This window comes from Rhinolophus ferrumequinum, chromosome 6 (genome assembly GCF_004115265.2).
Source record: "Rhinolophus ferrumequinum isolate MPI-CBG mRhiFer1 chromosome 6, mRhiFer1_v1.p, whole genome shotgun sequence".
Classification (NCBI taxonomy): domain Eukaryota; kingdom Metazoa; phylum Chordata; class Mammalia; order Chiroptera; family Rhinolophidae; genus Rhinolophus; species Rhinolophus ferrumequinum.
In genome coordinates this window covers 63,859,955-63,881,996 of record NC_046289.1, presented here as the reverse complement: position 1 = coordinate 63,881,996, position 22,042 = coordinate 63,859,955, and the positions used below count along the sequence as shown (strand labels likewise).

The window sequence follows — 22,042 nt, the reverse complement described above, 5'->3', positions numbered from 1 at the left end:
AGTTTCCTATCCAGAAAAAGTGGGTGCATTGGACGTTCCATTAGGGAGGGCATAGTAGATGTTTCATGTATAGTAGCTTTGCAAGGGGAAAAAAACCCTACATTTAATGAAAGAGAATATGTGAATGTGTTATTTTTGGTGAATGCATATCTTGGAGCACATATAAAAATAAGAGACAGAATTCTATCTGTAAGTCTTACATTGCCCACACCTGGGTAGGTCATAATGCTGTGCTGGTGCACTGTGGTACTGTCACTTCCTGTCCCTGGACGCGTTTGATAGAAGAAGCACCACCAAGAGAACAAACAGGAGTGACAGGGAAGAAAAACAAAGTTAGGAGAAGAAGAGCTAGTAGCTGCTCACTCATGAGGTGGGGTGTTTTGTTTTTTTTTTAAATGGCCAACACAAAGAAATCTGTTTGTTAGGAGGAATGGAGTCCTAAATCAAGTAGTTCAGTCTTTTTTTTTTTTTAGAAACACAGTGGATCATATAGAAACAGATACTTGCAGCTAGATAAGAAAGCCTAGATTTTCACTTGTTGCCAGTCAAAATCACCAAGAAAACCTTTTTTATTGTTATTCAAAATTAAATATAACTACATTAGACTTAGTTGAGGAAACAGCTGAATTATGTTCTCTACCCTTTGCCTAAACGAGAATTATTATTTTTTAAAGCTTCATGTATAGTCTTGTTTTCAACATTTTTGAGAAATACAAGCATTTATTCCAGCCCTGTAGTTCAGCATTTGTCACACCTGTTTTTCTTCCTCAAGACTTTTGTCAGCCTTCCTCCTTGAGTTTATGGTCCCACTTGCCTCTTCGAAGACTCTGGTCTCTTCTTGCTTTCCCCCCCATTCCATTTTTTTCTACTTCTTTCTGAAGCTTCTTCCTACTCTGTTTTTCTTACCCCATCTGATCTTTCAGGCTCTCCCACTTTGATCTAGTTACACTGTTATCTCTTGCTGGCTCCAATAATTTTTCCCCCCTTTTTCTGCTCCCCGCCCTCCACTCCGGTGCAAGCGCGTTGTTTCTCAGTCTAGTTGTATAGGACACAGCTCCCTGGCCCATGCTGGTATTATGAGCCTTGCGCTCCCTCCCCTCCGGCTGAGGCAGTCGGTCTCCAGTCACATAGCAGCTCACGGCACCTCTTGCCAGCTGCCGGCCGCTCACAGTGGCTGCTGGCCCCTCATGCTGGCCGCCAGCCAATCATGGCAGCACACAGCAGCCCACAGCAGCTCACGGCGACTCACAGCAGCCAGTCTAGGGAGAGCCGTTGTTCAGTCTTAGCTGTAGAGGGTGCGGCTCACTGGCCCTTGTGGGAATCGAACCGACGACCTTGGTGTTAGGTGCACGACCTTGGTGTTAGGTGCACGGCGCTCCAACCACCTGAGCCACCGGGCCAGCCCTTCAATATTTTTATTAATAGAACATTTTGAAAAAGATGCAACTTTTACTTATACATTCATTTAGTAACAACAATTTTCCAGGAAGTCAGCCTAGATATCCAAGAGCATTTTGTTACTGCTTTACCTTTCAGATAATACATAATTAACACATGCTTCTGATAAAGGCCTTCCCTGCTAAGCTAGTAGTTTCTTGTGATTTAGTAAAGTTTTCATGCAGTACCTCCAGAACAAGATGTTCCACATAGATGAATTATCCCAGTACTGAAACTAAACTCTTGAAAGTTTAAAATATAAAGCCCACTATATATGAAAAAATTTTTTTTGATAAATGTTATTATATGTAGTTGTTTTTCTTGTTGATTTAGTCATGATTATGAATGGGCAGTTCTTGTACTGTGAAATAATGACTTCCAAAATGTCGAGCTGTGTGGTTCTGCTTTTTATACCTTTTCTTTCTCCTCGTTACTGTAGGTAAGAAGTGGCCATTGTTCTCGTCTTCTTGGTAATCTGTTCTACTTCCAACTTCCTGCATCTGATCTGCTCTGGGGTCAGGAAACCAGGGGACCCCATATAGTTTAGGTTGGAATACTCTGCTTTAGTACTTGAACTTAGTGACAGCTATTTGGGTTGCTTACAAGCCTTATTTTTACATACTTCTTGGCTATGTAGATCATCATATAGTAGTACCTCATTTATCTAGACACCATTAAAGTCTCATCACAAGAATTTGAAAAAATAAAGTGATTTTCATAGACTGCTTGCTTAAACTTGTTTACAACAAATTCTGACACTTCCTACCAAACAGTGGAAGGGAGTACTGATTACGTTTTTCATTTTTTAGTATCACATCTGTTTCACTTTTGTTTTTGTCTCCATAACCAGAGTAAGTTTTTGTGATTAAGTGTAGGGATTCTCTATGTTTTCCAGTTAAATATATGTGATTGTCTGATTATAAAATACAGTAGTGTCCTTTGTACTTTGATTAATTACACAGTAGAAAAGAAAGCTAAGCCATTGTTCATATTCTTTAGGCTGACATTAAATTGCATTTACTCTTCAACTCCACTGACCCTTTTCTACTTTCAGAGAAAAAAAACAAACACCTAAATCAGGAACCATGCCATTCCCACACACCTCTTTGCTAGCCGCTGTCAAGATCTAGAATAATGAGTACAGAACACTTTTGACTTAATGTAACACTCAGTTCATATAGAATCTTACCTCTTTAAAACTCCAAGGGGTCATAGAGCTCACCTGGACTCCTGTGCTTCAGATAATAAAACAAATTCACAGAAGTTCTGCATTTCTGTTCCCAAATAAAATAGTACCCTGCGTTTACATAGAACTTCATGGTTTCTGATGTGCTCTAAACTTCTTTTATTCTGTCTTCTTTGAGTCTCACACTGCTCCCATAGGTGGTCAAGCCCAAGGCAGTATTGTTATTCCTACTGTACAGATAAGGAAACAGTCTCAGGTGAAGGACTTGGGCTGTTGTCCAGTTCTTTTAACCCCTAATTCCAGTATAGTTTATCAGTAACCCAGCTGTTCTTCTTGAACCCTACTACCTTGAAGTATTTTGTTTCACTTGTAAATTTATTTTGGAGTATCTGGGTGTTTACTCCAGGTCCTGAGGCCTAGAATATGGTCTTCCTTGCCCATTAGAGATAACCTCTGAAATCTTGACATTTCTTTGCTTTTATACCTTCCGGATACTCAGCATCTCAATGCCGCCCAACTTCAAAGAAACCTCTCCCCACCCCCTGTTCCTTCCTGTCTTTCCGCTGAGTGCCAGGAAGGTCAGCCACTTCCCAAAGTAAGGACCTGCTTATAACGCCCGGCACACACTCAGCCTGGCACAGGGTTGTGTAGTACCAACCTTACTTGTATCATTAGATCATTGCTGCCCATTAGAATGTCTGTTACATCCGTGAGAGTCAAACTATAATACTACTAATCTCTTAATTTATTAAGAAAACATCTTCCTTCCAGTTTCAGGTTTTCTTCACCGCGTATATGCGTGCTACTTCCCTTGTTATGTGTGGGCCTGCGTACATGTAGACTGCTTGAGAAAGCAGGACCTCAATGTGGAGGAGTCCTGATGACAATGGATCCTTTCCATTTCCCAGGTTGTTTTTGAACAGCTCACTGGGGGATGTTCTGGCCTCTACTCAAATGCAGATCACTAGGCACTCGTTTTCTCATTCTTGACTTCTGTGTGGTACATTTTAGGACACTTTCAAGGTCACAACAGAGCTTGCCTTTCAGTACAGCCGTTGTTCCCAGCACAAGTTAAGAAATGCCAGGTCATTACCTCTCCTCTTTGCTGGACAGGGGGAAAGCCTAAGATCATCCCTTGAATTCTGCCTGTTACACTTTAAACTACTATTTACTACCACGCTCTAGCAATGAAAGAATTCATTTTCCCTCTGTTTCAGAGACAACAGAATAAGGCTTTTGCAGGGATAGGTGAGCAATCTCTGCGCTAATGGCTGGATTAAGATATTTCTATATTGATTTTGACTGCCACAAGTGTTGACCATCCCCTTTATGGTTTATTAGGTTCTGTGATCTTGGGAGAAGAGGTACTGGGCAGGTATTTAAAATACGTTCTTAGAACAAAAAGAAAAAAAGAAACATTCAGGAACCTCTGGTTTACAAGTGTAAATACAAATGTATAACACATGTGATCTATTCTCCAGGGGGAAAAAAGTCTTTGGGAGATTAACCATTTGAGTCTCTTTCTCTGTATTAAATAGGAATAATAATGAGACTAGCCCCCAAATTTTAAGTAATTATTTATCTTTAGGTGGTGGAAAAAACAGGTGATTTTCTTTTAACTTTAAAAATACTTTTCTATTTTTTTAAAGCTTCATGTAGTGAACATATATTTTTCTTAAAATTAGATTTTAAAGGTTTATCAAAATAAGACACTTTTTTAGAAAGTAGACACAAGTAGCTTGGTTGTTTGCTGTTGGTATTGAGTCAGCCTCTTGAAAGGTGAGGAAGCTTTGTCATCTCATTTCTTTTGACAATCGTTGGAACAAAAAAAACCAACGACAAGATTCCCACACTCAGGTTTAGCCAGGAAAGCCCTTTTTAAGTGGAAATGTTTTATTTTCTTCTATTTTTACTCTTTTCTCCCTCTCTTCCAAGGGATAAACATCCTAGACTACAAAGGAGTGACAGTTGCTAAGCTTAGGCACTGGCAGGTTATAGCAGATAGAGGGTAGAAAGATAAGGAAGCTAGATAGCGTCCTACCGTGTTTCCCTGAAAATAAGACCTAGCTGGACAATCAGCTCTAATGTGTCTTTTAGACACATGTGTCTATAATAAATATAATACAATATAATATAATAAATATGTAATATAATATAAAATACCAGGTCTTATATTAATTGTTGCTCCAAAAGACGCATTAGAGCTGATTGTCCGGATAGGTCTTATTTTCGGGGAGACACCGTAGCACCTCCTGAATTGGACTTACCTGTGTCACTTCACATTTAGGTCTTTTTTGCTCTCCTAAACACCTTTTTTCTCCCAGGGAGTCCCGAATTTGGCTCTATTACACATGAGAAACCCAAATCTTAAATAGACCTAGCAAAAGTAGGTCTAGCAAAAATAGACCTCGCCACTCTAACACACCTGTGACCCCGGCAGCTCAACCTTTACCCTCTCAGCCTCTTCATATTCCCATTGGATAGAAGTACAAAGGGCCAAGACACCCTGTTTGGAAGAGGTGGGTGATGCCCATTTTCATAACCACCCAGTCAGTATTGACTATCGAATATGTGCGTGGTTGTGCTATTTCTTGTAACCAAAGCCAACACAGAAGATGTTTTATATACTTTATTGCCTCTAGTAATATCTGTGTTGTCATAATAGGAAGTTGATATATTTTGGCTCAGTTAACAGAAATTGAACACTTGAGCCTCTTGGATTCTTTCAAACTGACCTAAAATTATCTTCCTTTAATGGTTAAGGTTTGAAATGGTTGAGAACTAGGCTTTAGAAGAGGAGCATTAGAATTTATTTCTAAAATAAATCCTAGGTGTTGAAATGTTAAAATTTGAGAAGTAAATTCACTTATAAAGGGAAGTCACCATTCATTCACTTAAGATATCATTCTAAAACATGTAGTTGTTTTATTTTCACTTGCCCCTTCTTCCTAGCTCTTGAGTACAAAAATAAGGTGGCAATTAAAATAACTAAGAGTAAATTAAAAGGAAAAATCAGAAGATTAAGAGAGCACCCTTTCACAGTATTTCATTAACGTAAACTAGCAGACTATAGTTCTTAAGAGTAGTTCATACGGAAACATTTCTTATATGGAAACCTCATCAGATCTACCCCTCTACCCACCTCCTCAAAAAAGAAACCCAAATAAATTTACTTCTGATCTTAGCCATTGTGAAGTAGGAGATTAATTTATGATCATGTTATAGAAGGAGCAAATACTTTGTGCTTTTGTTATTAAATATTAGATGTAGAAATTTTATGTTAATACCAGATTTATAATTCAATCTGTGATGCTGAAAAGATAAAGACTATTCTTTATAGTACATAAAATAAAATTCCCAAGTAAAGTATTTTCACCTAAAATCGTTCTCCTAAATAGAGATAAATACCAAAGGAGATATGGTCTAATGTAACAAAATAGTCTGTGAATTTTTAAAACGGTTACATGCTCTTTCAGCTTTATAATTAAAATGCTTGATGAGGACTTTTTTTTTTTTTGGCTTTTGTATATTGCCTGCTTGTTACTTTAATAATGCAAATTGTAGGTTCCCTATGTTTAGATATATGGGATCTTCAATTTATGCTCATTTAAACATTATATTGTATAATATATAGAGAGTTTTTTTTAAAGATATACACATATATAAAATTATCTATTAATACTTTACTTTCCTACTTTCTTGGAGATGGTACCAGGGCTACCATCCATGTCAAAGAATGGCCCTTACCCCTTTCCCTGTGTTTTCTACAGTTTTCTCCTGCTAACAAGCTTTATATCCTGCCATCCTGGGACTCACTCCAGAACTAAGCCATTCTCTGTGAACTGAAACCCAGACATACCAACCCCTAGCAATTACTGCCATCTCTGCCACAGGAAACATTAGAAGCTGTTTTCTGTAACCACTGACTTTTAGTTAACTCAGTTGACTTGCCATAATGTTGATATCTTTGTTTTTCTGTTGTGATAAAAAGTGCATTAATTAAATTTTATTGTATCAATTACCTACTGTCTCTAAGAAATTACAAACCAGAAGTTATGAAGTTTTAACCAAAAAGTTTCAAAATTCTTATCTTCATATAAAGTGTATTTGTTTTGGGTCCAAAGCAATAGAGACTCTTGTAATCATTTTGATGAATGTCAGAGACTTTACTCTTGAATCTTCCAGCTCTTCCCAGTCAAGTCCCTGTTTCAGTTTTCCTCTTTTCTCCTTACAGTGGACATTCGGGAGCAATAAAAATAAGAAGAAAGGAAAAGCCAGAAAAATAGAGAAGAAAGGAACCATGAAGAAACAGGCCAATAAAACTGCTTCTTCAGGCAGTTCAGACAAAGACAGTTCTGCTGAGAGCTCAGCCCCTGAGGAAGGTGAGCCACGCAGCGCAAACCCTGAGAGTGAATGCCCACTCTTGGCAGGTTGAAAGTGCAGCGTCAGACATGACAGGGAAAGGTACCTGCATTACAGCAGCCCATAACCTTTTCGGTGGTCCTTCGAGATTCTGAATGAAGCAAGAAAAACATGTGTAATTCCTAAGGATTAATGAGGCCCCTGCAACCCATCCAGGAAACCCCTGAGGAGTCAGTCCCTGCATCAGAATCTCAACTTTCTTTACCCTGAATGCCTTCCCTTCTCTTTTCATTGGTTATTCATGGTCTGACTGAGGAGGAAAATCCTTGAACAGGATATAAAACTCAGTAAAACATGTTCTTATTAGGAATTCACTAATCAACTTAATGACTAATTAAAACATTGATTTTTTTTTTTTTTAATTGAGGAATATTGGGGAACAGTGTGTTTTTCCAGGACCCATCAGCTCCAAGTCAAAGTCGTTCTTTTTCAGTCTAGTTGTGGAGGGCGCAGCTCACTGGTCCATGTGGGAATCATACCGGTGACGTTGGTGTTATGAGCACTGTGCTGTAACCAACTGAGCCAACCAGCTGCCCCAACATTTATTTTTTTTTTAATGCCAACTAATAAATGTAGAAATTATAGTTTAAAAAAATCACCATTTTTCAACCACAGTAATAATTGATTTATTCAAGAATTATCAACAAGTGTTAAAACCATTGGGTGAGTTTGTTGCGGAACAAGATGTTTACACAGTCTAAAGCATCTCCCTATACTTACTAACTACAAAGAAGAAAAGTGCCTATACAAAGGAGAAATCTGGAGACACTGCCTTAACTTAATATCATTAGTAATAGAACAAACGTGAAAAGAACACAATCACTTACGGAATAGTTTTGCCAAAAATTCATAACCTGAATAGTTCTTAATGAAACCAACTAACCCAAATGGGGGACATTTGATAACTTGGCTATTTAAATTTGAATTAATCAAAAATTCAAATTCAAAATTGAGTGTCTCAGTTGCACAAGCCACATTTCAGTTGCTCAGTAGCCACATGGTGGCCACTGTTCTGATAGAGAATATTTTCATCGTCACCTTACAAAATTCTGTTAGATAATTTTTAGGTTTCTATTCTTCAAAAAAATTAAGTGGCATGAAAGATGAAAACAGACTGTTACAGATTAGAGAATACTAGAGAGACATAGCTACCAAATGCAATGTGTGATCCTAGATCGGGTCCTTATTTGGCTGAAAAGTGGCTATAAAGGACTGTATTAGAATAATTGGTGAAATTTAAATATAGACTGTATGTTAGATAATGGCATTACATCAATGTTAAATTTCCTGAATTTGGTAATTGTGTAATTGGTTATGTAAGAGACTGTCCTTCTTAGGAGAAGTATTTAGGGGTGAAGGGTCACAATCTCTGCAGCTTACTCTCAGTTCAGTAAAATAAATAATAAAAATATATACATTATTCTATACATATAGAAAGTCAATTGGCAATGTTAACAATGAGCGAACCTAAGTAGAAGATCTATTCTTGCAATTTTTTTCTTTAGGTCTGCAATTTTTTCAAAATAAAAAATGTTAAATTAAGAAGAACATGGATCGTTTTTCTATTCTGGACTAGATTTCCCTAACCTATGTCTGCATCTGCCAAAGGCAGACCAAGGACTGTTCCTAAGGGAGCTGAGATGGCCATAGGCCACTGTACCTGGGAGCCAAGGAGTCATGATTAGCCACTCTGGGGTCACCTGTGGCCTCAGTCTTCTCCAGCAGAGTCTAATCTTGTGGTTGGGCCTTTGTTGCAGGTGAAGTGTCAGATTCTGATAGCAACAGCTCCTCCTCCAGTTCAGATTCAGATTCTTCCTCAGAAGACGAAGAGTTCCATGATGGCTATGGAGAAGACCTCATGGGGGATGAGGAAGACAGGGCTCGCCTGGAACAGATGACAGAGAAGGAGCGCGAGCAAGAGCTGTTCAACCGCATAGAGAAGAGGGAGGTGTTGAAAAGGAGGTAAGGTTGTGCTTCCTTAAGGATAATGAAATAATTTTCCAAAATTTATATTTGGAGCCCTGTCTCGACAGGATTTAAGACTTGGAATTTATGCACCTGAAATTAACGTAATATTGTGTGTCAAATGTACTCTAATTAAAAAGAACTTCACATTTCAGAAGACCAAAAAACGACTTGGAATTCACGAATTAGGTATCTCACTATCCTTCCAGCATGATTTTGTATTTTTTTAAAAAACTCAAATGTTAAATTGCTTTTCTTTTTTTAAATTATGTGGGGGGACAGTGTGTTTCTCCAGGGCCCATCAGCTCCAAGTAGTTGTCCTTTAATCTAGTTGTGGAGGGCGCAGCCCACTGGCCCATGTGGGACTCGAACCGGCAGCCCTGTCATTCAGAGCTCATGCTCTAACCAACTGGCCGCCCCTAAGTTGCTTTTTGATATTCAGAAGCTGCTTTAGTATTCTGAATTACTTTTGCCATAGTTAAATGGCAAAAGTTCTTTCCTATCTCCTAACAGAATTTCAAGGTAAAAATAAACTTAGCTTTTGTCTTAGGAAATAATATAGTCCTCAGAACTAGGATCCTTCCCTAACTACCTAATATCATAAAAGAAAAATAGAAGCATTTCTTAGGCAGCAGTTAGTTCCATTTCATCTGGGAGCCTATTTGTCCCTTCTGGAGACTGTATTAAGTATGGTGAGGTATCCTAGACAAGAATGTTTGGCTTTTATTCAGCAGCAAGTAATAGACATTTGTTTGGAGTGTGAATGCTTCCAAGGTTACCTGTATTGGAACAAACAAGACTTAAGAAATGGTACTGGAGTTTCCAGATGGTTATGGATGCCTTCTAAAATTTGTATTTCTGAACTGTGGAGAGTGTAACAGGAGGTTCTTATATATTGCCAATAGGATCCTACGATAAAATCACAAAGTAGCTCAAAAGTAATGGGTGGTTTATCTCAAGCTTGGTTTTTATATTTTTCATCTTATGTGAATGAGGCAGTTGACTGAATCAGTGACTTTTTTTAGTGACTGGAAGAATGTTTACAGTGATGATAATTAAGAAAAGTTCCGAGTCATTGACAGAAAATTGAGATTTTTTTTTTTGTAGCTCATTTGTTTAGCTGCAAGGCATGCAATAATGTAACTCAGAAATTTCCTCCATCTTTTTTACTTAATAAAGGTCTTTATATAGATCTCATTTAATTGTAATAATGATCTTTTTATGTAAACACCATTATCATCCCATTTTATAGCCAACAGTACCAGTAGCGAGATGTTCTTTTCAGTTAGATTCTTCACCTATTTGCTGCCTCTTTTTTTTCAATAACTTTTTTTTTTAGATTTTTTTTTTTAACTTTTATTTATTAAGTGTGCTTTTCCATCAGCTCCATGTCAAGTAGTTGTTTCAGTCTAGTTGTGGAGGGCGCAGCTCACAGTGGCCCATGTGGGGATCTAGCTGGCAACCTTGTTAAGAGAGCACCGTGCTCTAACCAGCTGAGCTAACCGGCTGCCCCAATTTGCTACCTCTTTTTAATTTTTTTTTTAAGGTGAGTGCAAGCAGCATAAAAGGTAGCTTAGCTGTAGAAAGAGCACTTACATTTTGAGACAGAAAGTCTAGGCTTAATTCAGATTCACAGTCCAGGTTATCTGAATTAGTCACTTTCCCTCTTCCTGCTCAGCTTCCTCCTTGGGGATTGTTGTAAGACTGAGTAAGATGATACGTATAAGAATATTATATAAATGTAAGCTATTATTAACTTTTAAAATAATTTTATTGAGATATATTTTACATACTGTAGAATCTACCCATTTAAAATGTACAATTGAACGGTTTTTATATGTTCACAAAGTTATGTAACCATCACCACAGTTAATTTCAGAATATTTTCATCACTCCGGAAAGAAACCCTGTACTCATTGGTCATTTCTCTATTTTTCTCCCAAGCCTACGCAACCACTAATCTACTTTCTGTTTCTATAAATTTGCCTATTTCTGGACATTTTTCCATAAATGGAATCATACACATAGTCTTTTGTGACTGGCTTCTTTTACTTAGCCTATTTTTTAAGTTTATACATGTAGCATATATTAATACTTCATTCCTTTTTATGCTGAATAATATTCCGTTGTTTATATACATCACATTTTGTTTATCCATTCATCTGTTGATTGACATTTGGGTTGTTTTCACCTTTTTGCTATTATGAACAGTTTGCTAATCTGAATATTCACATACAAATATTTGTGTGAGTACCTGTTTTCAGTTCTTTTGGGTGTATACTTAGTAGTGGAATTGCTGGGTCACATAGTAATTTTATGGTTAACTTTTTGAGAAGCCACCAAACTGTTTTACACTCACTGCCCCTGCACCACTTTACATTCCCACCAGCAATGTATACGGGTCCAGTTTCTGCATATCCTTGCCAAGACTTATTTTCTTTTTTTAAGAATAGCTATCCTAGTGGATGTGAAGTGTATCTCATTGTGATTTTGATTTTCATTTTCCTGTTGACTAATGATTTTGAGCATATTTTCATGTTCTTGTTGGCCATTTATATATCTTTGGAAAAATGTGTGTTCAAGTCCTTTGCCCATTTTTTAACTGGCTTACTTGTCTTTTCATTGTTGATTTCTTTATATAATCTGGTTACTAGACCCTTATCAGATACATGATTTGCAAATATTTTCTCCTATTCTGTAAGTTCCGTTTTTCACTCTCTTGATAGTGTTGTTTGATGCACAGAAAACTTAATTTTGATGAAGTACAATTTATTTTTTCTTTCCTTGCCCAAGCTTTTGGTATCTTATTTCAGAATCTGTTGCCAAATCCACGGTCATAGATTTACCCCTATATTTTCTTGTAAGAGTTTTATAGTTCTAACTCTTATATGTAGGTCATTGATCCATCTTGTAAGTGGCGTAAGATTGGGATCCATCTTCATTCTTTTGTATGTAGCTATTCAGTTGTCCATTTCTGGGTTTATTTATTGACTCTGAATTCTCTCCCATTGATCTATATGTCCTTATGCCAGTACCATATTGTTTTGATTACTGTAACAATGTAGTCAGTTTTTAACTCGGGAAATGTGAGTCCTCCAACTTCATTCTTCTTTTTCAAAATTGTTTTGTCTTAATGGGGCTCTTTGCATTCTCATATGAATTTTAAAATCAGATAGTCGTATGTACAACAATAAAAAAAGCAGCTGGGCCTTTTATAGGAATTGTGTTAACTTGTAGATAAAATTTGGGAGTATTGTCCCCTTAACACTATTAAGTCTTTTAATCCATGAGCATGGTGTCTTTCTACCTCTTTAGGTATTTAATTTTTTTCAACAATGTTTGAAGGGTTTTGCTGTAAAAGTCTAGAACTTGTTGAATTTATTCCTGAAGATTTTATTCTTTTGGATGCTATTGTAACTGGAATTGTTTTCTTTGTTCATTTCAAATTGTTCATTGCAAGTATATAGAAATAAAATTAATTTTTGTATATTGGTCCTATATCCTGCAACCTTGCTGAGCTCATTTATTAGTTTTAATAGTTTTTAGTAGCTTCCTTAAGATGTTCTATATATATAAGATCATGTAATCTGCAAAAAGAGGTAAATTTTACTTCTTCCTTTCCAATATGGATGCTTTTATTTATTTTTCTTGCCCTCTAGTACGACGTTGAATAAAAATGGTGAGAATATACCATTGCTTCGTCCTGATCTGAGGGGGAAAACATTCAGTCTTTCATCATTAAGTATTATGCTAGCTGTGAGTGTTTTATAGATGACTTTCTATCAGTTTGAGGAAGTTCCCTTCTGTTCCTAGTTTGTTGAGAGTTTTTATCAAGACAGGGTATTGGATTTTGTTAAATGCTTATTCTGTGTTGAAACAGACATCATGTGGTTTTTGTACTTTATTCTATTAATATGGTATATTATAATGATTGATTTTCTTACGTTGAACCAACCTTGCATTTCTGGGATAAATCCTGCTTGGTCATCATCTCTTTTATAAGTTGCTGGATTTAGTTCACTACTATTTTGTTGATTTTTGCATCAGTATTCTTAATGAATGTTGGTCAGTACTTTTCTGTTCTTGTGATGTTATTGTCTGGTTTTGGTATCAGAATAATACTGGCCTCATAAAATGAATTGAGAAGTGTTTCCTTCTCTTCTATTTTTTTGGGAGAGTTTGTGAAGAATTGGTATTAATTCTTTAAATATTTGGCAGAATTCTCCAGAAAAGCCGTCTGGGCCTGAGCTTTTCTTTGTGGGAAGTTTTTAAATTACTAATTCAATCTCTTACTATAGGTCTATTCAGATTTTTCTATTTCTTCTTGAGTCGTCTTCTTTTGGTTTATGACTTTCTAGAGATTTTTTCCATTCCATCTAAATAACCTAACTTGTTGCCATACAATTGTTCATAGTGTTCCATATTATCTTTTTTATTTCTGTAAGGTTAACAATGATGTCTCCTCTCTCATACCTTTTTTTTTTTTTTTAAGATTTTATTGGGGAAGGGGAACAGGACTTTATTGGGGAACAGTGTGTACTTCCAGGACTTTTTTCCAAGTCAAGTTGTTGTCCTTTCAATCTTAGTTGTGGAGGGTGCCGTTCAGCTTCAAGTTGTTGTCCTTTTAGTCTTAGCTGTGGAGGGCGCAGCTCAGCGCCAGGTCCAGTTGCCGTTGCTAGTTGCAGGGGGCGCAGCCCACCATCCCTTGTGGGAGTCGAACTGGCAACCTTGTGGTTGAGAGCCCACTGGCCCAAGTGGGAATTGAACCGGTAGCCTTCGGAGTTACAAGCATGGAGCTGTAACTGCCTGAGCCACCGGGCTGGCCCCTCATACCTCATTTTTGTAATTTGAGTCTTCTCTCTCTTTTTTCTTGGTCAACCTAGCCAGTGGTTTGTCAATTTTGTTGATCTTTTCAAAGAACCAACTTCGGGTTTCATTGATTATATTGTTTTTGTATTCTGTGTTTCATTAATTTTTGCTCTAATCCTTATTATTTTTTCTGTTTGTTTTACAACTAGTTTGCTTTTGTTTTTCCATTATCTTAAGGTGTAGGTTAAGTTATTGATTTGAAGTCTACTTTTTTAATATAGGGATTTACAGCTATACATTTTCCTCTAGGCAAGCACTGCTTTATCTACATCCTGTAAGTTTTGATATGTTGTATATTCATTTTCAATCATCTCACATTATTTTGTAATTTTCTTTGTGATTTCTAAATGGATATTTAGGATTGTGTTGTTTAATATTAAGTGTTTAAAAAGGAGTAAGTTTATAACAGTGCACCCGTATCTCATATTATAAAAGTACATTAACAACCTTATCAAGTGAAAATGACATAACAAAATTTAAATACTGTGTTAACTAAGTAAAAAATTTGAATATTGTGGTTATTTTAGAGTGTTATAAGAGTTTAAGGTTTAATATATTCCTTTATCCCATCCATAAAGTTCCTTAAATTCACCAAAAAATTTCATAAAAGCCTGATTTTTGTTATTAGGAAAGGAGCCTAGATTACATTTGTTTAATAAGAGAGTAGCATATTTATTCACATGTTCACTGTTGTATAAATGGAGTGGGGCATTTTTCCTAATGAAAAAAGATTGAAAGCAATCTGATTCAAATGCAACCTTTGTCTTTAGCACCTTAAAAATGTGACTGTGGGTCTCTGTGGCTTTGTTCTATTTCTAATGGAACATTATTGGAATTGATTTAAAAATCAACTATTTTCTTCTATTATGTGAAGGTTGAGGAAGAGCTGTGTGGTACCAACAGGATATAATAGTATCCCGAATTTTTTTCCTTTATTTTAAGTCTATTCCAACTTATAATGCTTATAAGTACTTTTGGTGTACTTATATTCCATGTTTTTATGGTAATTATAAGGTACATCGGAGTTTTTTCTTGCAAGAAGCCAAAATGTTTATTAACTCTTTCCCCCTACTTTCTTTCTTCTATCTAATTGAAATCAGTCTTTATAAATATTTCATTGCCATTTAAAAATGGAACAAATATTTTTTAACCAGATTTGAAATCAAGAAAAAACTAAAAACAGCCAAAAAGAAAGAAAAGAAAGAAAAAAAGAAAAAGCAAGAAGAGGAGCAAGAAAAGAAGAAGCTGACTCAGATTCAAGAATCTCAGGTAGGAAATTCAGTGGTCCTCATTATCCAAATAGTGAGACTTCTGTTTTGAGTATATGTGAGTATGTCTGTATGCGCATGTGTGTGTGCATTTATATAAAAGATGGGTTTATGTTAAGCAGCCTGGGTCAGTTAGTGCAAAACTATTATGTGCCATCTTCATCTTGTACATTTCATTAATCCCTGGACATATCATTTCGCCATTCCCTGTGCTGTTTAACTCCTTAGGAATTCTTCACTGTAGCCTGCATTTACAAAGCAGCTAATACGTGAGCAGCCTTCAAGGGAAAGATGGTAAACATCCTGTCCCAGGTAGCCAGATTGGTTATGATGTTGACTCAGGTGTGTGTCATCCTGGACTTGGTAGTAAATATAGCTGGGAAAATTAGTCATCTCTATATTTACCACTAAAAGCTTTGTTGACAATATCAACAAATATGAGCTATGATCTGGGGTGCCTTCCCAAAAGTGCTTATTCCTGTAATTCTTAGGCTTTGTAAGATAAGGGCTGATTTTACTGCTCTATCCTCTTTGTCCACAAGAGGATGCTCTCTACCTTTAAACAAGTTTCAGTTTCTGCAGCCACTATAGATAAGAACTGAATGATTAATTGTCGAGTATAGAAAACCTTATCATCAGCAGTTGGTAAAAAGAGCCATCCTACGTATCTTTCTCTTCCCAGGTAACATCCCACAACAAGGAACGGCGTTCCAAACGGGATGAGAAATTAGATAAGAAATCTCAAGCCATGGAGGAGCTAAAAGCAGAGCGAGAAAAACGGAAGAATAGAACAGGTGAGTGGGGAAAATGTAATGGTTACTTTGTGTCTTTGTTCATATGATTTGACTTTTGTGCCTGTTTTTATTTTTTTCCCTTTATTATGAGGAATTCCAAACATATACAGAGTATAGTATAATTTGTAGTTAGAGCTAGAAAATTGGACAAATTTGGATTTGTCCTGTTTCTATTTTGTTCTTTGATTTTTTAGGAAGGTAAATAAGTTTTAGGTGGTGGTATATACTACCATCAGGAGACACATAATAACTGCTTGTCTCTCATTTTGTGATATTACCAGCTCTCACTTAGCTTTTACCACAATCATGTGAAATAACAACCTGACCCAAACTCAGAGAAACAGTCATTTGTTCCTGTTCATACATCAGTAGTTCAGCTGGGATTGTCCCCTGGCCGCAGGTTAGGACTAGGTCTGTTCCAACTATCTCTCTCCAGTGTATCCAAGCCACATTCTTCTCCTGGTGATAGCAGAAGAGTGTAATAAGGGCAAGCAGAAACATGAGACGCCTCTTAAGGCCTAGACTTGGAATTGGCAGTGTCAGGTGTGTCCACATTCCATGGGCCAAAGCAAGTGACATGACCAAGCCCAACATTAATGGCTAGGAGGAACGACTGAGTCACATGGCAAACAAAGGGCATGGGTACTGAGAAGGGCGAAGAATTGGAAATAGTAATATGTTCTACCTCAGCAGCTGTTGATAGTCATGACCTAGATCATTTCATTCATTATGAGTTGTGCAATGGTGATATTCTAATCCAGCATTCTTTCTTCATTTATTATCTGATCTATTTCTATAAAGAGAAACTTTTCTTTAGTTATTTAGTTAGCACCAGGTACCTTTTGTGTAGAAAAGGCAGAATAAATGCTTGTTGTTGTTGTTTTTCCTTTACTAGTTTTCAAATGAATGAAATAGTTCTTTAACTTCCAAAGGTGACCAGTGAGGTTTGTTGGTTTTTTTTTAATATCCTTGTGAACTCAAGGATTTTAAGATACTTTGTATTTTTCAATCCATTGCAGTTATCATTTTTGAGACTCATATTGTCCCATCTTGAACTAGTTAGTAGATTGAGTCCTTTTGACATGAGACCTCAGTCGTCTTTAATAGTTTTCTTGCTTTCTGGATCTGGAATCAGCCATTTCTCCAAGGAACCCTGGTTCCTTTTTTATGAGAAACTGTATTTAGACACCACAGTCTAGACACGAGGAGCACACATGCTACTGAGTTGGATGTTATGTCTAAGCCTTCTCATTGTACAGAGCTAGGATTTTATTTATTTTTTTTAAAGGATAAAATTTATCATTAGCCTCATGCTGATAAATCGATTTCAAAATCAGGATCCCAAGGATTTTTGTCTTGTTTTATTTTTTATAACAACTTTATTGAGATATAATTAAGGTACTATATTATTTACTCATTAAAATAAAACAAGGCAATGGCCTCTAGTATGTTCGTAGAGCTATACAATAAAACTCAATGGATTTTAGGATGTTTCATTACCCTAAAAAGAAACCCCGTATCTCCTAGCCACCTACCCCAGGCCTATCATCCCCCAGCCCTAGGCAACCACTAATCTACTTTCTATCTCTATAAATTTGCCTATTCTGGACATTTCATATAAATGGAATCATACAATATATGGTCTTTTGTGCCTGGCTTCTTTCATTTAGCATAATGTTTTCTAGGTTCATCCATATTTTAGCATATATCAATACTTCCTTTTTGTGTCTGAATAATATTCCATTGTATGGGTAAACATTTATCCATTCACCTCGATAGACATTTGTGTTGTTTCCACTTTTTTACTATTTTGAATAATGCTGCTATAAATATGTGTGTAAGTTGTTGGGTAGACACATTTTTTACTTCTCTTGAGTATATACTTAGGAGTGGAATTGTTGAAGCATATGGTAGCTAACTCTTATGTTTGACCTTTTGAGAAACTGTCAGACTGTTTTCTTCACCATTTTGCATTCCTGCCAGCAATGTATGAGGGTTCCACTTTTTACCCATCCTCACCAACACTTGATAATTGTCTTTTTGATAGTAGCCATCCTAGTGCACATGAAGTGGTATCCCATTGTGGCTTTGATTTGCATTTTCCTAATGATGTTGAGCATCTTTCCATGCGCTTATTGGCTATTTGGATAACTTCATTGATGAAATGCCTATTCAAATCTTTTGCCCTTTTTTCCCCCCATTTTTTAATCAACAACTTTTTGTTGTTTTTGAATTGTATGAGTTCTTTATATACTTTGAATATTAATCCTTATCATATATCTGATTTGCACATATTTTTTCCCATTCTATAGTCTTTTCACTCTTGACAGTGTCATTTAATACATAGAAGTTTTTAATTTTGATGAAGTACAATTTAACTTAATTTGTTTTCTTTTGTTGCCTGTGCTTTTGGTGTCATATCCAAGAAATTATTCCAAATCCAGGGTCATGAAGCTTTTCCTCTGTTTTCTTTTCAGAATTTCATTATAGTTTTAGCTGTTATATGTAATTCTTTGATCCATTTTGAGCTAATTTTTATATATGGTATATGTGGTGTGCTGATGTACTGGAAAACTTCTCTCTCTCTCTCTCTGTCTCTCTCATTTTTTGCATGTGGGATACCCAGTTTTTCCAGCACCATTTTGTTTGAAAAGACTGTTGTTTCCCCCCTGAATTGCCTTGACGACCTTGTTGAAAACAATTTGACCATATATGCAAGGGTTTATTTCTGGGCTTTCTATTCCATTGGTTTATAGAGTGCCTTTCCAATGGCTATATTTTAAAGTCGCTTGTTATAGTTCCTTTTTGTGTAGTGGTGCCATCAAATTAATACTCTTTCATTTTGCTTGTGATGTGTAGACATGATTTTGTATTATTATTTTGTTTTATGATTATATAAAATACAATGTTCCAAAGTCAAATCTACTGAACAAGGTTATTCAAAAAGTTTAACTTTTATATACTTTCTATTTCATTCCTTGCCTTCCTCCCATGATAGGTAACCATTTAAAAAATTTTTTTATATCGTTTCCCCTTTTTTCTAAACTAAAGGACACAGATTCACCTTCTGTCTCTGATTAATGGTAGCACACTATACACACTTTTCTCTGCTTTGCTTTTATCACTTAACTGTATGTCCTAGAAATCACTCCTTAGTTTTGTGAGGAGCAGTGGTTGATAAACTACCTTTTTATAAATAAAATTTTATTGGAATACAATAATGCCATTTGTCTCATAATTGTCTATAGCTATTTTGTGTCTACAACAACAAAATGGAGTAGTTGAGACAGTTACCATATCAAGTTTTCCTCAAAGATTCTCTAAAAACATCATAAACAACTTTCCCCTTCTTTCCTGCCCATCTTCAGGTGGCTTGAGTGCAGTAAAAGACAACTGTCAGTAGAGTTGGTGATCCGTTCTGCCCACTTAGCTATAATTTCCCAGCCCTTTTTTTGTCTACCGGGGCAAAGTAAACGTTTCCCCTTTCGTTTTAGCTGAGCTCCTTGCCAAAAAACAGCCATTAAAAACCAGTGAGGTGTACTCCGACGATGAGGAGGAAGAAGAGGATGACAAGTCCAGTGAAAAGTCTGACCGTTCCTCCCGAACGTCGTCATCCGATGAAGAAGAAGAGTAAGCGATGTACATTTTGGTCTAATATTTAGGATAGGTGGGTTCTTAGAGGAGAAGCTAGTGTAGTTTCCAGAATCGCCATGTGGGCTGTGAATTTTGTTCAGTTGAGTACCCTGCATTGCTGAACTGCGTTTCCCAATACATCGGCCCCAAAATTTGGCTCTTGGCCTATACCCCTGGACGTTTCATGTGGGCCCAGCAGGTACAAACTGACTTCATGTCACCCTCACATTGGCCAGGAGCTTCCATTAGTTTTCTTCCTGATAGGTTATCTGGGACGGCAGCCTTATTCAAGACAGTTCACACCACTAGTGAGGAATAGGAGTCTGTTGTTACTCTTTCTTATTGATTCATTTATTTCTCCTACTGCCTTAAATGCATGTATCTTAGTTGTGTTAAGTTTTAAGAAGTTGGTATTATTTATCTTGATTGGTTTTTATGATGAACACTTTTCCTAGTGCCCTTTGTTCCTCACAGGAAAGAAGAGATCCCTCCAAAATCACAACCAGTCTCCTTACCTGAAGAGTTGAATCGGGTTCGATTGTCACGGCATAAGCTAGAACGTTGGTGTCACATGCCCTTCTTTGCTAAAACTGTCACAGGATGTTTTGTACGGATTGGCATTGGAAACCACAACAGCAAACCAGTTTACCGGGTTAGTGTTTTCTTGCTTTGGACAATTGTCCATGTTTTAAATGTAATGGTTCTCGACTGGGAGTAGGAACTACTGAACAAATTTGTCACTCTTCTGCCACCATTGATGGGAAAATAGACTCCAATCAGGATGCCCTGATTATAGTGACAGTTTAAGGTAACCAAGGATCGTGCATGACCTGAAGTATTCATTGCAAGTTACATAATCTAGAAGCTTGCTCATATGAAAAATACAGTAAGTGCTCACTAAACTTCATCAGCAGGTTCTTGGAAACTGCGACTTTAAGTGAAACAACGTACAACAAAACCAGTTTTACCATAGGCTAATTGATATAAACGAGAGTTAAGTTCCTATGGCATTATTTCTGGTCAAAAAAAATCACCAAACTTCTAAATAGAGATCGCAAACACTTCTAATACTAAACATTGAAATACTCATAAACTTGAGTTATACATACATTTAAGAAAGATTAATAAAAACAAGTAAGGTAATGATTTTTCAACTCACTTACCTCCAGTTTTACGATCACGAGTGGCTGGAGCCTGTCCTAGTAGCTCCGAGCACAAGGGGGCGAATCCTCCCTGAACAGGACACCCTTCCATCACAGGGTTCTCTTTCTCTCTCTCTCTCTCAGACTGGGACAATTTACACACACCAATTCACCTCACATGCACATCTTTTGAATGTGGGAGGAAACTGGAGTCCCCAGAGAAAACCCATGCAGACATGGAGAAAACATGCAAACCACACATACAATGGCCCGGACTGGAAATCTTTTTTTTTTTTCTCCTTATAACACTACAACAAATGACATTCGAGGACCTGCTGTAAATGAAAATATTCCATGTTACATATTAAGTGACTTTTGGAACAGGGAATTATATTGAGGTTGTAAAAAAATTAAAAAAAAACCCTTCCAACCTAGTAGAGGTTATTTTGTGGGTTTCAGAGCTGCTTCTGTGGTCTGGATAACTAGAACATAGCTATTTGATTTTTTTCATTTTCTGTGTGTTTGTTTTTGTTCTGGGTTGTATGGTTTTAACAGGTGTTTACCTCCTCCTCTAAGGAGCAGCCATAACATGTCCCAGAAAGCTCGGCAACAGAAACTGACCTCCGTGGTCTTCACATTTGGTTGATAAAGCTGACCTCTGAAATCCCAAGTACATCCCCCTAGGAAGGTATAATTAAATTGGAGGGGAAGCTTCTAACGAGCCCCACCAGGCTAACTGCCTCCTCTCCTGATGCTTGCTGACTCTGGCACAGGGCTCCTCATGCTTGGCCATCAGTTCTAAACCCGAGGAAGGTGCCAGAACAGCTTTCAGCTGTGGGGCTCCTCTCACTTGTCTGTATTCAGGTAGACGGAGCCAAGGAAAGTGGTGTGGGAGCTCTGTTTCTGACTGTTGTCTCTGTCCTTCCACTTAGGTTGCTGAGATCACAGGTGTTGTGGAAACTGCCAAAGTTTACCAGCTTGGTGGCACCAGAACAAACAAAGGGCTACAACTACGGTAGGAGAGGTGCTTCTGTGGCAGCTTCTGCTCCCTCTGCAAATAGGCCCTGCCTGTGTGGGTGTTATTCTCTCTTAGTGTGATGGTTTTAGGGGACTTGGAGGGAAACTTGTATTCTGCCATTGCTTATAGGGAAAGTGGGATAGATCTCTGTCATAGGGGAAATCAGACATATGAAGTGGTAAGATTTATAAAAGGTAGAAGTCCGGTTGTGAGACCCCTCCTCCCAGAGCCCCACAGGCATTTCCTGAGCATGGTCAGGAGGCTTGCTTCTGATTCTGGCTTTGTCACCAACCTGCTCTTTGGCAAGT

General features: G+C 37.1%; 1 protein-coding gene across 2 annotated transcripts in view; it reads left to right on the top strand.

Moving 5' to 3' along the window:
- Positions 1-22,042, top strand: part of RTF1 (RTF1 homolog, Paf1/RNA polymerase II complex component) — a 43,349-nt gene that overhangs the window by 14,147 nt on the left and 7,160 nt on the right. For both annotated transcript variants that reach the window (XM_033108960.1, XM_033108961.1), the window contains 7 exons: positions 6,858-7,005; positions 8,803-9,007; positions 15,034-15,148; positions 15,830-15,941; positions 19,436-19,571; positions 20,049-20,226; positions 21,649-21,731. In XM_033108960.1, coding sequence (XP_032964851.1) covers positions 6,858-7,005; positions 8,803-9,007; positions 15,034-15,148; positions 15,830-15,941; positions 19,436-19,571; positions 20,049-20,226; positions 21,649-21,731 — 977 coding nt within the window. The remainder of the gene's footprint in view (positions 1-6,857; positions 7,006-8,802; positions 9,008-15,033; positions 15,149-15,829; positions 15,942-19,435; positions 19,572-20,048; positions 20,227-21,648; positions 21,732-22,042) is intronic.